Consider the following 12,500-nt stretch of genomic DNA (forward strand, 5'->3'; position numbering starts at 1 on the left):
CTCTCTCTCTGTCTCTGTCTCTGTCTCTCTCTCTGTCTCTCTCTCTCTCTCTCTCTCTCTCTCTCTCTGTCTGTCTCTCTCTGTCTCTCTCTTGCACTTTTTCTCTGAGTGTTCAGAAAAAATATTCACTTGGCTGGATTCATGGTTCTCCGAGGAAGCAGGTGTTGGGAGCTGGTATTATGGAGCAGACCTGAAGTCTAGATTAAGAAAATAAAATTTGGGGTGTTACTGTTACAGTATCTGGACCACTGAGCTTCCTTCTTGCTCTGAAAAGCAGCACCTGAGCATTAACACACTTCCTGTCATCGTCACAGGACTTCACTTGTGGATTGAGACAGCTGAGAAGCGTCACTCTCGACCATCTAAGTGAATTCATTGCTCCTCTGTGTCTCGTTTTGTCTCCGAAGCATCTCGGTGCTCAGGGTGACGTGTGAAGTAGGAGAAAGCTGCTGATTTTGCATCAAAGCGAGTTTTCCTTCGCGGTGTCCGTTTAGTCGAAGCTCTTTTCGGCTGTTTTTTGCTAAGAGGAAAAACAATGCTGAAAATGACTCTATTCAGCAAGTAATCGCAGTCTTTTCCCTCTCTGGCTGTAGCACTGTAGCAGAGTTTAATTAGGTGCTGTGTGCTCGCAGAAAGAGCAGCGTTTATCTGCGACAGCAAGCTTTAAAATGCTGCTGTGGACGTAGGCCGGGGGAATGAAAACCCTGTCACCGGATCAATTAATGCACGTTGTCTCACCAGGGTTTTTGCCGTAATAAACAACGGACTCGGTGCTCGTAAGATTGTCGGGTTAAATCTCGTTTTCTGTTGAAGGTCAATGATTCAATCCTAATGATTTTAAATGCTAAAGTCTCTGGGGGAAAAAAAAGTAACTCGATAGCCTCCAATAGCTATAAATTGCCCGATCAGAACTCTGTGACCGTGATCTCCATGGCGACTTGCCAACTCGCGGTGACACGATGATCCACGGCGAGTTCGATTTTAGCTCATAGCCTGGAATTCCTTTAACGTAGGATTAATGAAACGAAAGGAATTCCTTCTCAGATTCCGATGCGTCTAAGTTTGATACGACGTCAGGTGTACGTAAAATTCAGAATCACGTCACGAGGTTCACGTAAGGTTCAAAAGTTAAAAAAATAAAAATAAATAGTGTAAACTTGTTTAATTTAGCTAACTAGCTTTTTATTAACAGCTCTTAAGCTCTTTTTTTGTTGCAATTTTGTAATTCAGAAGACTAGTTTAAAGCTTCACACGTCAGCAAAGCATCGGAGTGAAGGAGAACACCGAGGGAGTGAGGCAGAGAGACCGAGGGAGTGAGGCAGAGAGAGAGAGAAAGAGGCACAGAGAGAGAGAAAGAGGCACAGAGAGAGAGAAAGAGGCACAGAGAGAGAGAAAGAGGCACAGAGAGAGAGAGAAAGAGGCACAGAGAGAGAGAAAGAGGCGCAGAGAGAGAGAGAGAAAGAGGCGCAGAGAGAGAGAGAGAAAGAGGTGCAGAGAGAGAGAGAGAGAGAAAGAGGCAGAGAGAGAGAGAGAGAGAATGAGGCAGAGAGAGAGAGAGAGAGAGAGAGAGAGAGAGAGAGAAAGCGGCAGAGAGAGAGAGAGAGAGAGAGAGAGAGAGAGAGAGAGAGAAAGCGGCAGAGAGAGAGAGGCAGAGAGACCGAGGGAGTGAGGCAGAGAGCGAGAGAGTTAGAGGCGCAGAGAGAGAGAGAAAGAGTTAGAGGCGCAGAGAGAGAGAAAGAGGCAGAGAGAGAGAGAAAGAAAGAGGCGCAGAGAGAGAGAGAGACAGACAGAGAGACAGAGAGATGCTGATTAGGACAAAAATATCATGACACAGGGGCACTTTTTTTTAACCATTTTGCTATACTGACAACAGCTCTGTCAATCAATGGTTTTAGAATTTCTTACTGTTTTTGTACAGAAAGGTACCGAACTGTATAAACATCATGCACAGGGTTCAGCAGCCGTATGTACCATCTCAAAAAAAAAAAAAAGGTCTATGAAAACAACTTTCTTTAGTTTTTACTTTTAGACGTCCGTTATTTTGGAGTTTGTCGTGAACACGTTTTCTGTCTGTCCCAGATCTCGTGATCGACGTGACTCTGGAGTATTCTGGTGCGATTCGCAGAACCGAGAAGTTCGGAGCCCAAAAAAATCTACACGTGTCACGTTTGCAGAAAACTAGCGCAAGTCATTTCCTCTGAGTCAGCAGCGCATCTAACGCGTTCCTGCTTCTTTGCCAAAGCAGGTTATTTAACACAAACTGGAATACACCGATTCTCTGCGTGTTTTCTCCGAGCTTGGTTAGCATCCGCTCCAGCATCACTCGTTTATCTATCATTAGACTTTGAGCTGAAGCTCTGAGAGGTTTTATTCTCAGGCTCTTGTTGTGTGTGCGGGAGGTTCGTATCGTGCAGAAGCAGGTCGCCGATGTTACCCGGCCTACCAGCCGAGCGTAGAATGTAATCTTAGCGCCACGCTCGTGCTCCTTTAATTATTAATAATCAGACTCCAGTACACTGAAACCTTAGCGCTTTCATCTGAAGGCTTGTTCAGAAGGAATGGAATTTCACATGCAGATTCTCAGTCCATCAACACCGTCGTGTGTTCATCAAATAAATAAAAGAAACTTCTGACACATTTCACATCCTCCACGGGAAATATTTTATATCGTCACAGATATACCGATAATAATTTGTTTCTTCGTGCATCTAGATTGAAACACCCCTCCCCCCCACCTTCATTTACTAATCACACTCATCTGTTGCTCAACACCTCCTCAGCTTCCTGTATACAGTTTATAACGCTCCGTCTCCATCTGCTTAAACATCACGAAGAAGGAGCTAGAACAGGTGCTGAAGCTCACGTATCGTTCACTGTAACTGTGAGACCTTCGACTCCGCGTTTTGTTTCCCTACGTTGGTGTGAAAGGAGAATCTTGTGATATCTTTTATAGGTTTTGATATTAATTAAAACTACTCGCTCACATTAAGCTTTCATGCCGTTATTTAAAACGGAAAACACAACCGTTCAGACTACAACATTTGAGGTAAACGATTGTCTGTGAAGAAGTACACGTGCTATAATTTAGCAGTTTTTCAACACGATCGTTAAGAGTGCGCAACCCTCCATCCTCTTCCTTCCTAAATACGGCTTCCTCCATCGACTCCTCGTCCCTGTGGCTCAGATGACCGAAACAATTACATCCATAACGCGAGTGAACACGAATCATTTAAGAGAGAAAAAACAATCCCGAAGTCATCCGTCTCCGGCGTTAGAATTCTATCAGTTATATAAAATGACTCGTAAGTAAATAACCATTTATTTAGCTACAACGAAAGCTCATTATAAAATGAAACTCTGTGTCGAACATCAGAGGAGACTTTAATGAGCTGCTTGTTCGGTGAACTCGGCCCGACGAACACGGCGTGTTGTTAATAACGCTCTTGCTCACGTGTAGAGAGAGAAGACGGTCAAGGCTTTATCTATTCGGCGACGCCGAGACGAGTCGGAGAAAGATCTGTTCTGAACGTCCCGCGTTTTGTAGCCGTCACGATAGCGTAGATGATTCCTAATAATATCGTTGATTCTTGTCAACATGCTGATCACTCAATACAAATAATACGTGGGCTGAAATAATATTTAAAATAGAAATCACATGTCCTTAATGCGGCACTTAAAAAGTACATCTTTTAGCAAAATCCAAGAGCCTGGTTTACACTCAAATTTCATTTCTGCTGTCAGGATAAAAGTGTTGGTGATTGTTCTGTTTATGTTTTTCCCATTGTTTCTACTCTAATCGCAGAGGATGCCAGCTCCGATCAGACTGCGGGAGCTGATCCGGACCATCCGGACGGCTCGGACCCAGGCCGAGGAGCGAGAGATGATCCAGAAAGAATGCGCGACCATCCGCTCGTCCTTCAGAGAAGAAGACAACACTTACCGCTGTAGGAACGTTGCAAAGCTGCTGTACATGCACATGTTGGGTTATCCAGCACATTTCGGGCAGGTAAATAAGGACCAAAAAAAAAAAAACAAACAAACAAGTTACCTACCTGATTTTCACTGCACGTCTTCGCTACGTGCGACGTAACGTCAGGATGCTCGAATGTTAGAAACGTGTTTGTTTTGTAGCTGGAATGTCTGAAGCTGATCGCGTCACAGAAGTTTACCGACAAGAGAATAGGGTACCTGGGGGCCATGTTGCTGTTGGACGAGAGGCAGGACGTCCATTTACTCATGACAAACTGCATTAAGAAGTAAGCAACAGACAGGAAGTGAAACACAAAGTGCATTTTTGAGACTGCAGCGTTTTTTTCCCAGCATCTCTAAACCTCTGTGTCTGTTTATCCATCGCAGCGATCTAAATCACAGCACGCAGTACGTCCAGGGACTGGCCTTGTGCACCCTCGGCTGCATGGGTTCGTCAGAAATGTGCCGCGATCTGGCCGGGGAGGTGGAGAAACTTCTCAAAACCTCAAATTCCTACTTGAGGAAAAAGGTAATTTTTAACCGCGTCCCGCCATCCGACACGGTCGGGATTCTCGTTCGAGAACTCGAAGGTTACCCAGACGGTTTTTTTCTTCGCAGGCGGCGCTGTGCGCGGTTCACGTCATTCGGAAAGTTCCAGAGTTGATGGAGATGTTTCTGCCGGCGACAAAAAACCTGCTGAGCGAGAAGAATCACGGTGAGAGACGTTTTACAGCACGCCTTCAATGTTTACTTTAACAAGCGCTTGTGCTCTGGGGTTATTAGAACAGCTTGACTGATAACTCACTTGACATCAGGTACTTTTCTTTACCTAGTCTGTTTTCTTTAACCCAACATACTCAAGTTTATTAAAATAATGTTCTACATATTTCGCAGGTTATTTATACTAGAAAAAAAAACTGTTATCGTACCTTTTAAAGCCTCAGGCGAGACATATTAACTGTGTAGGTGTGTCAGATGACTTCATGATTGACAGCATCGTCTCTACATGTCACGTTGTAGTGATAGAGAAAGGTGTTTTTTCCCCTAAATGTTGATGTTCTGTATATTACAAAATGTGTAAAAAAAATAAATAAAATTATAACAATAATAAAAAACTTTTTTTGTGGTCCATAGAATAAATGTTTCATATTTTATTTCTTTTTTTCTTTGTAATGACATTTTTTTGCTCGTTTGTCAGGAGTTCTCCACACGTCTGTCGTTTTACTCACCGAAATGTGTGAACGAAGTCCCGACATGCTCACTCACTTCAGAAAGGTACGTCTTCATCTTAATCACCTTTTTTTTTTTTTTTTGCATTATTTATTCGTATAAACTGACAAACAAACCCACAATGTTTTTTGTACTCTTGTCACAAGTGGCTCGTAGACGCTCTTGAATTTTCGATGCTTGCTCTGCGTTAGTACTTTTTCAGAGGACTGCTTCCTTTGGAGCTCTTTCTCTCTCTCTCTCTCTCTCTCTCTCTCTCTCTCTCTCTCCCTCTCTCTCTCTCTCCCCCTCTATCCCCCTCTATCCCCGTCTCTCTCTCTCCCTGCCTCTCTCTCCCTCTATCCCTTTCTCTATCTGTTTCTCTCCCTTTCTCTCTCTCCCTCTATCCCCATCTTTTTCTTTCTCTCCCTTTCTTCCTCTCTCCCTCTCTTTTCTCTCTTTCTCTCCCTCTCTTTTGTCTCTTTCTCTCCCTTTCTCTCTCTCCCTCTATCCCCCTCTCTCTCTCTCCTACTCTCCCTCTCTCTCTCTCTCTCTCTCTCTCTCTCTCTCTCTCTCTCTCCCTCTATCCCCGTCTCTCCCTCTATCCCCGTTTCTCCGTCTCTCACTCTCTCCCTCTATCCCCTTTCTCTCCCCCCTTTCTCTCTCCCCTCCCCCCCCTCCCTCTCTCTCTCTCTCTCCCCGTCTCTCTCCCTCTCCCCCTCTCTCTCCCTCTGTCCCCGTCTCTCCCTCTCTGTCTCTCACTCTCTCCCTCTATCCCCTTTCTCCCCCCCCCTCTCTCCCCGTCTCTCTCTCTCTCTCCCCGTCTCTCTCTCTCTCTCTCTCCCCGTCTCCCCGTCTCTCTCTCTCTCTCTCTCTCTCTCTCTCTCTCTCTCTCTCTCTCTCTTACTGTACCTACCGCTCCTCTGCCTCTACGGCATGACCCACCTCTCATTACTCATGACCGTAACATTTTATTTTCTTTAAAACTCTTCTCTGAAAGTTAAAGCTCTCTTCTCTCCAGTTCCCCGCCCTAACATCTACTTCATATTTTTCTGTCATTTGTCTTCGTTACAATTCCTGCATTGTGTTAGAATGAGAAGGTAAGAGGACATTCTGGTTTCATAGCTGGTGCATGCTCTTAAAGAATCTCACTTCACTGTGCTATCTGTAGACATAGTGTATTATTTATTTAATTTTATTTTATTTTGAGTTGATTGTTTGGTTTTGATACGTTCTCCATGTTCTTTATGATTTTTGGTTTGAATGTCATCACAGACCCGTGTGTAATTTGTGGTCCAGTGTTGCACCGTATAGACTAACGAATAACGGTCATTCATTCCGTATCTGTCGTGGTGACCTCCAGAGCACAAAATGGAATCTTTTACTCAAAACTAACACAGGAAATTAAATAGAAATCCACGCCTTAATTACACAATCCATCCAGAACAGGTGAGTTCCATCGTTAGACAGTTCTATAATCATGACTGACGCATCCATTCGACTCGCTTCTAACCGAATGTGCTGAGAAAATCTGATTGTTCCCAGATGATTTTCACCCTCATCGTGTTGATGGTTGCTTCCCCTTCTTTATTGTCATTATTTATGATTTATTTACAAATCAGACTTTATATATGTATTGATGTTATTTTGTCAGCATCCTGTTTTTCCATCGGATGTTTTTTTCCCCCTCTTTTTTTTAAGCTGGTTCCTCAACTGGTGCGAATCCTGAAGAACCTGATCATGTCTGGATATTCTCCAGAGCACGACGTGTCCGGCATCAGCGACCCCTTCCTGCAGGTAAGCACCACCCATTTATATCAGTATTGTAATAAACTCCATCCTACTTTAAAGGTGGGGTCTCCGTTGTTTGAGAAATGCTTCAGAAAACTGAGTCGGGGCGACAAACGAAACTCAATAACTCCTGAGCTAAACACTGTTACTACACAAATAACACCTCTTTTCTATCGTAGTAATGTAGAGACGCAGCTACAACCGTGTTTTGTGTAGTAACAGTGTTTAGCTCAGGAGTTATTGACTCGGGAAACTCCAATCTGTGAATATGTGACCAACTTTACTTAAGACGCCGAGGCGCTTTTTTCCTTCTCGATAGGTGAGTAACGTTGGTTTTGTTTTGTTACACAGAACTAATATATGTCTTTGTCCTTTACATGATTATGTTTGTGTGTCATTTTTGCTTGTTTGTTTATCTGCAATCGTATTGTTCTTCACTTCAGCTATGATAAAGACACGTTTCTTTCCATTAGTCGCCTGGGTTACGTATGTATGTGTGGGCGGAGCTATCGATACAGGGGTGGGACCCATTTGGGTTAGGGGCGTGTTTGTTTTGGTGATTTTATATGTCAACATTGGCTTTTAAACAACGGAGACCCTATAATATGTAGTATAATGTACAGCTGCAGGGTGTTATCTTTTTAATCGGTTTAATGTTTTGGTATTTAAAAACGTGTAGCCGTTCGCTTGTAGCTTAAATATATTCTTCTTCTTAATTTTATAGTAATTACAGTATAATTGTAGAATGTAATAACCGTTGTCTTGTTTTTAAACGCACCAAACTGCAACACGTTCGTTTCAGGTCCGGATACTGAGGCTACTGAGAATTCTGGGAAAGGGTGACGACGACTCTAGCGAAGCTATGAACGACATCCTAGCACAGGTACATCACTTCCCTAGATCAAAAGTTCCAAGTTATTTATCCATGTTATTTATGGCTTATTATTTATTTTATTATTTATTTTTTTTCCCCTGTAGGTTGCAACAAACACAGAGACGAGTAAAAACGTAGGCAACGCAATCTTGTACGAAACCGTTCTGACTATCATGGACATCAAGTCAGAGAGCGGATTAAGGGTGAGTAAAAAAAGTGATATTTATTTTTGACTGATTTTAGTGTGATGCCTATTTATTTATTTGTCTATTTCTAATGCAGGTATTAGCAATAAATATCCTGGGACGTTTTCTTCTCAACAATGACAAAAACATCAGGTAGTTACTAATCACCTTTATGATGAAAAGAATAATTATGGACTGCTATTTTGTCATTTTTGAACGACTTTCTGTTTAAAATCGATTTTCCACAGTCAGTAATGGCTGCAGGTAGGGTTGCCAAGTTGGATATTTGTGCACCAAATTCAACTGGACCATAGCAAATGTATATGTAGAGAGGTTTTTTTTTCTTGGCTAGTTTACAAATAGTCTGCATCTGCCAAGATCTTTTACACCGATTATCAGAGTTTAGTCTAAAACTATTCCTGCTATCAACTCTATAGTGTGTTTTTATTGGTTGTATAATTAAGAAGATTTTGCATATTACTGCAAATTAAAAATGCTTACGCCCCACAGAAATGGTGTTTATCAGAAAAAAATTACATTTTGGGTCTTTTGCTACTCATTTGTTGTGGGTATTATCCAGAGACATGGCAACCCTTCCCACTTTCAAAGCACAAAGCTGTAAATTCCTTTGCTTTTTGTGCGATATGTATGGACGTTATTTACATACTTTTTTCTCCACACTTCAGATATGTGGCACTGACGTCCCTACTGAAAACCGTGCAGACGGATCACAACGCAGTTCAAAGGCATCGGAGTACCATCGTGGACTGTCTGAAAGACCTGGACGTCTCCATCAAAAGGTACAACCGTAAACGCGCTTATTTGCAGTCTGATTACTACTCGGAGTAGCTCCGGCTCCGAACGACCTCCTGATGTTCTGTCCTCCTCCACAGACGTGCCATGGAGCTGAGTTTTGCCCTGGTCAATGGGAATAACATCCGAGGGATGATGAAGGAGCTGCTGTATTTCTTGGACTCGTGCGACCCGGATTTCAAAGCCGACTGCGCGTCAGGGGTCTTCCTGGCTGCTGAGAAGTAAGGTTGGGGTTGTTGCCCCTTTGAAGATTTTTCCTGTGTTGAAAATGGTGATTTCAGACATTCACAGGAAAGCTACAATGGAGTCCAAAATTATTGGCACCCCTAGGTAACCAGTTGATTTTTTTTCCACTCGGTGCTTAGGTCACATTTTTTTTCTTATTCTCTTGGGTGCCAAAACTTTTGGAATTGTCTCGAAGTTTGCTTTGTCAGATTCTCTCCGAAAAAAATTACTGTTGCTAAAAATACAAACATAACATTTATCTTTAATATTTTTTTTTATGCATTTGACTTTTTATTTATTTTATTTTTTGCGCCACGTAAATCAGAGGTGCTGCGTGATGATAAAATGAGTGATCCATCGTCAGAGCGTGACTCTGTTGACACATTCATTTCTGACAGCATGACCTCCAGTGTTAAAGGAACTGAAAACTACCTCAGCTTTTGTATTTTTTTTTCCTTTGTCCAAAACGATGCACATATTTAACCATTATAAATATATATATTTATTTTATCTCCTCCAGATACGCCCCCTCCAAAAGATGGCACATAGACACCATAATGAGGGTGTTAACGACGGTAAATCACTTTCTCTTTGGTTCTTGTCTGGTGTAATAGGTGGGCAGATGAAGCAGATTTATCCTGATAAATACGACTTAAGGAGACCATTGCAGAGAAACAGAACGCTTTTATAATCTGTTCTAGCTTTTGGTAAGTGTATGTAGCTAGTAGCTTGATTTGCTAATCCCTTACACGCGTGGCAACATTAGCAGTCGCTACGCAACATAAGTGACTTGTTGCTCGCTAGTGTGAACACTACAATAAAGTTTAATTAAAATTGGGGTTTAAAATTCAAGCCCTTTCATTCCTAATTGTTAGTAAGTAAGAAAGCTTGCTCTTTTGTTACCGCATATGGTGAAAAACGATCGTACGGTTTATCAGTAAACGAACATCTAATCGTGCAGCGATTCATACGAGCTGTTGAGTGATGAGGCTTCAGAGTGATCCATCGACTGATAGCTAGAACTGATGAGTTCGTTAACTCTGACAGCAGCTCTGATCCTGTTTTCGAAAGCGCTGGAGTTATTTGTATTACTGCGGTTTGTAAGGATGCAGTTTGGTCGTTGCAGGCGGGGAGTTACGTCCGAGACGACTCCGTCCCGAACCTCATTCAGCTCATCACCAACAGTGTGGAGATGCACGCTTACACAGTGCAGAGACTTTACAAAGCCCTGCTGGATGACATCTCACAGGTGAAAAGCCTTTTTTATTCCGTTTTTCGATTTTAAGATCCCGTCGTCTACCGAACCTCCACGTTTCTATATGTCGAGTGAATATTTACCTTCTCCTGCAGCAACCTCTGGTGCAGGTGGCGTCCTGGTGCATAGGAGAGTACGGAGACCTGCTGGTGTCGGGCCAGTGTGAGGAGGAGGAACCCATTCAAGTAAATATTACACCACTCCATCATTTGGACTCTGCCTGTCAGATTCACTTACGAACCGCGTTTGCAGACGACGACGACGCAGAAAACCGTGGTCGGGAATTTGAGAGAGCATAATTGTCTGTTCTCTGGGTTTGAACATAATTAGTTTCCTCTTGAACTACGAGGGATTCGAACCAAATTCGGGAAAAGAAGGTTTAAGGGGATAAACCTTTTTTAAATTCCTGTACAAATAACCTGGAATATAATTCAAGTATGAAGATATTACTTGTTAAAATTGCTAGATAAAAATCCATTTGGGAAAACGCACGTCTGAAAGTCAGGAGCTTCCGGAGCTTCGTGAATCGTTTGAAATGCAAACTCGTCTAAGTTTTAGTTTTTCGTTCACTTGTTTTATTTATCTTTTTTTAAATATACAAGACTGATTCCGGATGCCGTCAATGGGAGTCATAATCAGTGAAGCCGCGATTAAATTCGTATGTGTTGTTACAGTCTTCTCTCTATCCTGAAAGTGTAACGTAGCCTAATGTGGTAATGACGGTGTACATGTCGGTTAAGTTCAGTACAACCTCTTTGTAGTATTTTAGAACCAATTTTAATATTGATATATAAATAGTAAGGTCATAGGTTTTGATTTGTGACACAGTTCATGCAGAAAGTTTTACAAGACCAGGCTTATCGGTGTGCTTAATGTCGCTGTGCATAAATTAACTTAAACGTTTTACAGCTTGACCTGGAAATCTGACGGACAGGGATGCGTTGGCTCTGACGTTCTTGCTAGTGAACGTTGTGTACGTGAGGAACACAGTGAGGGTGTGAATAATAATACACAAGTTATTAAATGTTTTTTACATTCCTGTGGTTTTTAGTTGCTTAGCTCTTGTGATGAGATTCGTTTCAAGTCTTCAGAAAAATATTTGCATGTGGATTTTTGCCTTTGACTGATGTTCATTATGAAGAAATTTCAGCCCAGACACTTTTTTCCTCTTGTGTTAAAGTGTCAGCTCTGTTCTTCTGCTCGAAGGTTACAGAAGATGAGGTCTTGGATGTTTTGGAAGGTCTTCTCGTCTCCAACTTGTCCACCCCCGTGACCCGAGGTTACTCTCTGACCGCCATCATGAAGCTGTCCACTCGTTTCAGTGGCGTGAAGTAAGCAAACCTTTATACAATTATACAGGGTCGTAAAATTAATACGTCACCGGTTTGTATAACGGTTTTTATTCTTGTTCTTTTTTTTTTTTTTACCCTCCAGTCGAATAAAGAAAGTGGTGTCCATATACGGCAGCAGCATAGACGTGGAGTTACAGCAGAGAGCTGTGGAGTATAATGCACTTTTCAAGAAATACGATCACATGAGGTAAGAACCGGGCGATACTCGCTTTCATAGGCTACGTGAACGTGGAGGAGGGAAAATGATGATCACAGTTGATAAGAGAGAATTAGTAACCGATCTTTCTCCACATCAGCTTCTCTCTCTCACTCTTACTCTTCCACCCTTTAAGGCCGGCCTTATTAGAGCGAATGCCCATCATGGAGAAAACGGCCACTAACGGCCCGACAGAGATCGTCCAGACCAACGGAGAGACGGAACCTTCTGTGCTGGATACAAAACACCCCCCCAGCATCGTTCAGACAAATCAGGTGAGAAGGCTACAGGCACGGATTAGATTTCTCTGTCGTGACTCTCTGTACGTTCAGGACAAATATCGTCGCTGTCGGGCGGAAACCTCGTATGTCCAAATTTGGTCAATTTCATATTTTTTTCACATAACGATGCTATTGGTCAGTCCCCACGTGGGTCTGTTATTTTTACAAGTTATTAACCAATCTAAAGTCTTGAAAATAGCTTGAGCGCAAATCTCATAACTCCATTGGACACTTCAACTGTCCACCTCTTCCTCACTCCGTGTGAGAGCTTCGCGTCATATTTCTCCTCAAGAAGAGTCGCAACGAATCAACACGTCTTCTGAGGTAAATGTCTTCAAAACACTGGGCTCAAA

The 12,500-nt window shown here is 42.5% G+C and overlaps 1 protein-coding gene across 1 annotated transcript in view; it reads left to right on the forward strand.

Annotated features, from left to right (window-relative positions):
- The window catches only part of ap1g1 (adaptor related protein complex 1 subunit gamma 1), a 26,224-nt gene that overhangs the window by 6,986 nt on the left and 6,738 nt on the right, over nucleotides 1–12,500 (forward strand). The window contains exons 2-18 of the mRNA XM_060871219.1: nucleotides 3,803–4,006; nucleotides 4,132–4,256; nucleotides 4,357–4,498; nucleotides 4,588–4,684; nucleotides 5,168–5,244; nucleotides 6,877–6,972; nucleotides 7,769–7,849; nucleotides 7,945–8,043; nucleotides 8,123–8,178; nucleotides 8,712–8,825; nucleotides 8,919–9,059; nucleotides 9,584–9,638; nucleotides 10,190–10,312; nucleotides 10,414–10,503; nucleotides 11,525–11,649; nucleotides 11,753–11,857; nucleotides 12,003–12,141. Of these exons, the coding sequence (XP_060727202.1) occupies nucleotides 3,806–4,006; nucleotides 4,132–4,256; nucleotides 4,357–4,498; nucleotides 4,588–4,684; nucleotides 5,168–5,244; nucleotides 6,877–6,972; nucleotides 7,769–7,849; nucleotides 7,945–8,043; nucleotides 8,123–8,178; nucleotides 8,712–8,825; nucleotides 8,919–9,059; nucleotides 9,584–9,638; nucleotides 10,190–10,312; nucleotides 10,414–10,503; nucleotides 11,525–11,649; nucleotides 11,753–11,857; nucleotides 12,003–12,141 (1,866 nt within the window). The 5' untranslated portion in view covers nucleotides 3,803–3,805. The remainder of the gene's footprint in view (nucleotides 1–3,802; nucleotides 4,007–4,131; nucleotides 4,257–4,356; nucleotides 4,499–4,587; nucleotides 4,685–5,167; nucleotides 5,245–6,876; nucleotides 6,973–7,768; nucleotides 7,850–7,944; nucleotides 8,044–8,122; nucleotides 8,179–8,711; nucleotides 8,826–8,918; nucleotides 9,060–9,583; nucleotides 9,639–10,189; nucleotides 10,313–10,413; nucleotides 10,504–11,524; nucleotides 11,650–11,752; nucleotides 11,858–12,002; nucleotides 12,142–12,500) is intronic.

Source organism: Tachysurus vachellii, chromosome 1, assembly GCF_030014155.1.
Source record: "Tachysurus vachellii isolate PV-2020 chromosome 1, HZAU_Pvac_v1, whole genome shotgun sequence".
Taxonomy (NCBI): Eukaryota; Metazoa; Chordata; class Actinopteri; order Siluriformes; family Bagridae; genus Tachysurus; species Tachysurus vachellii.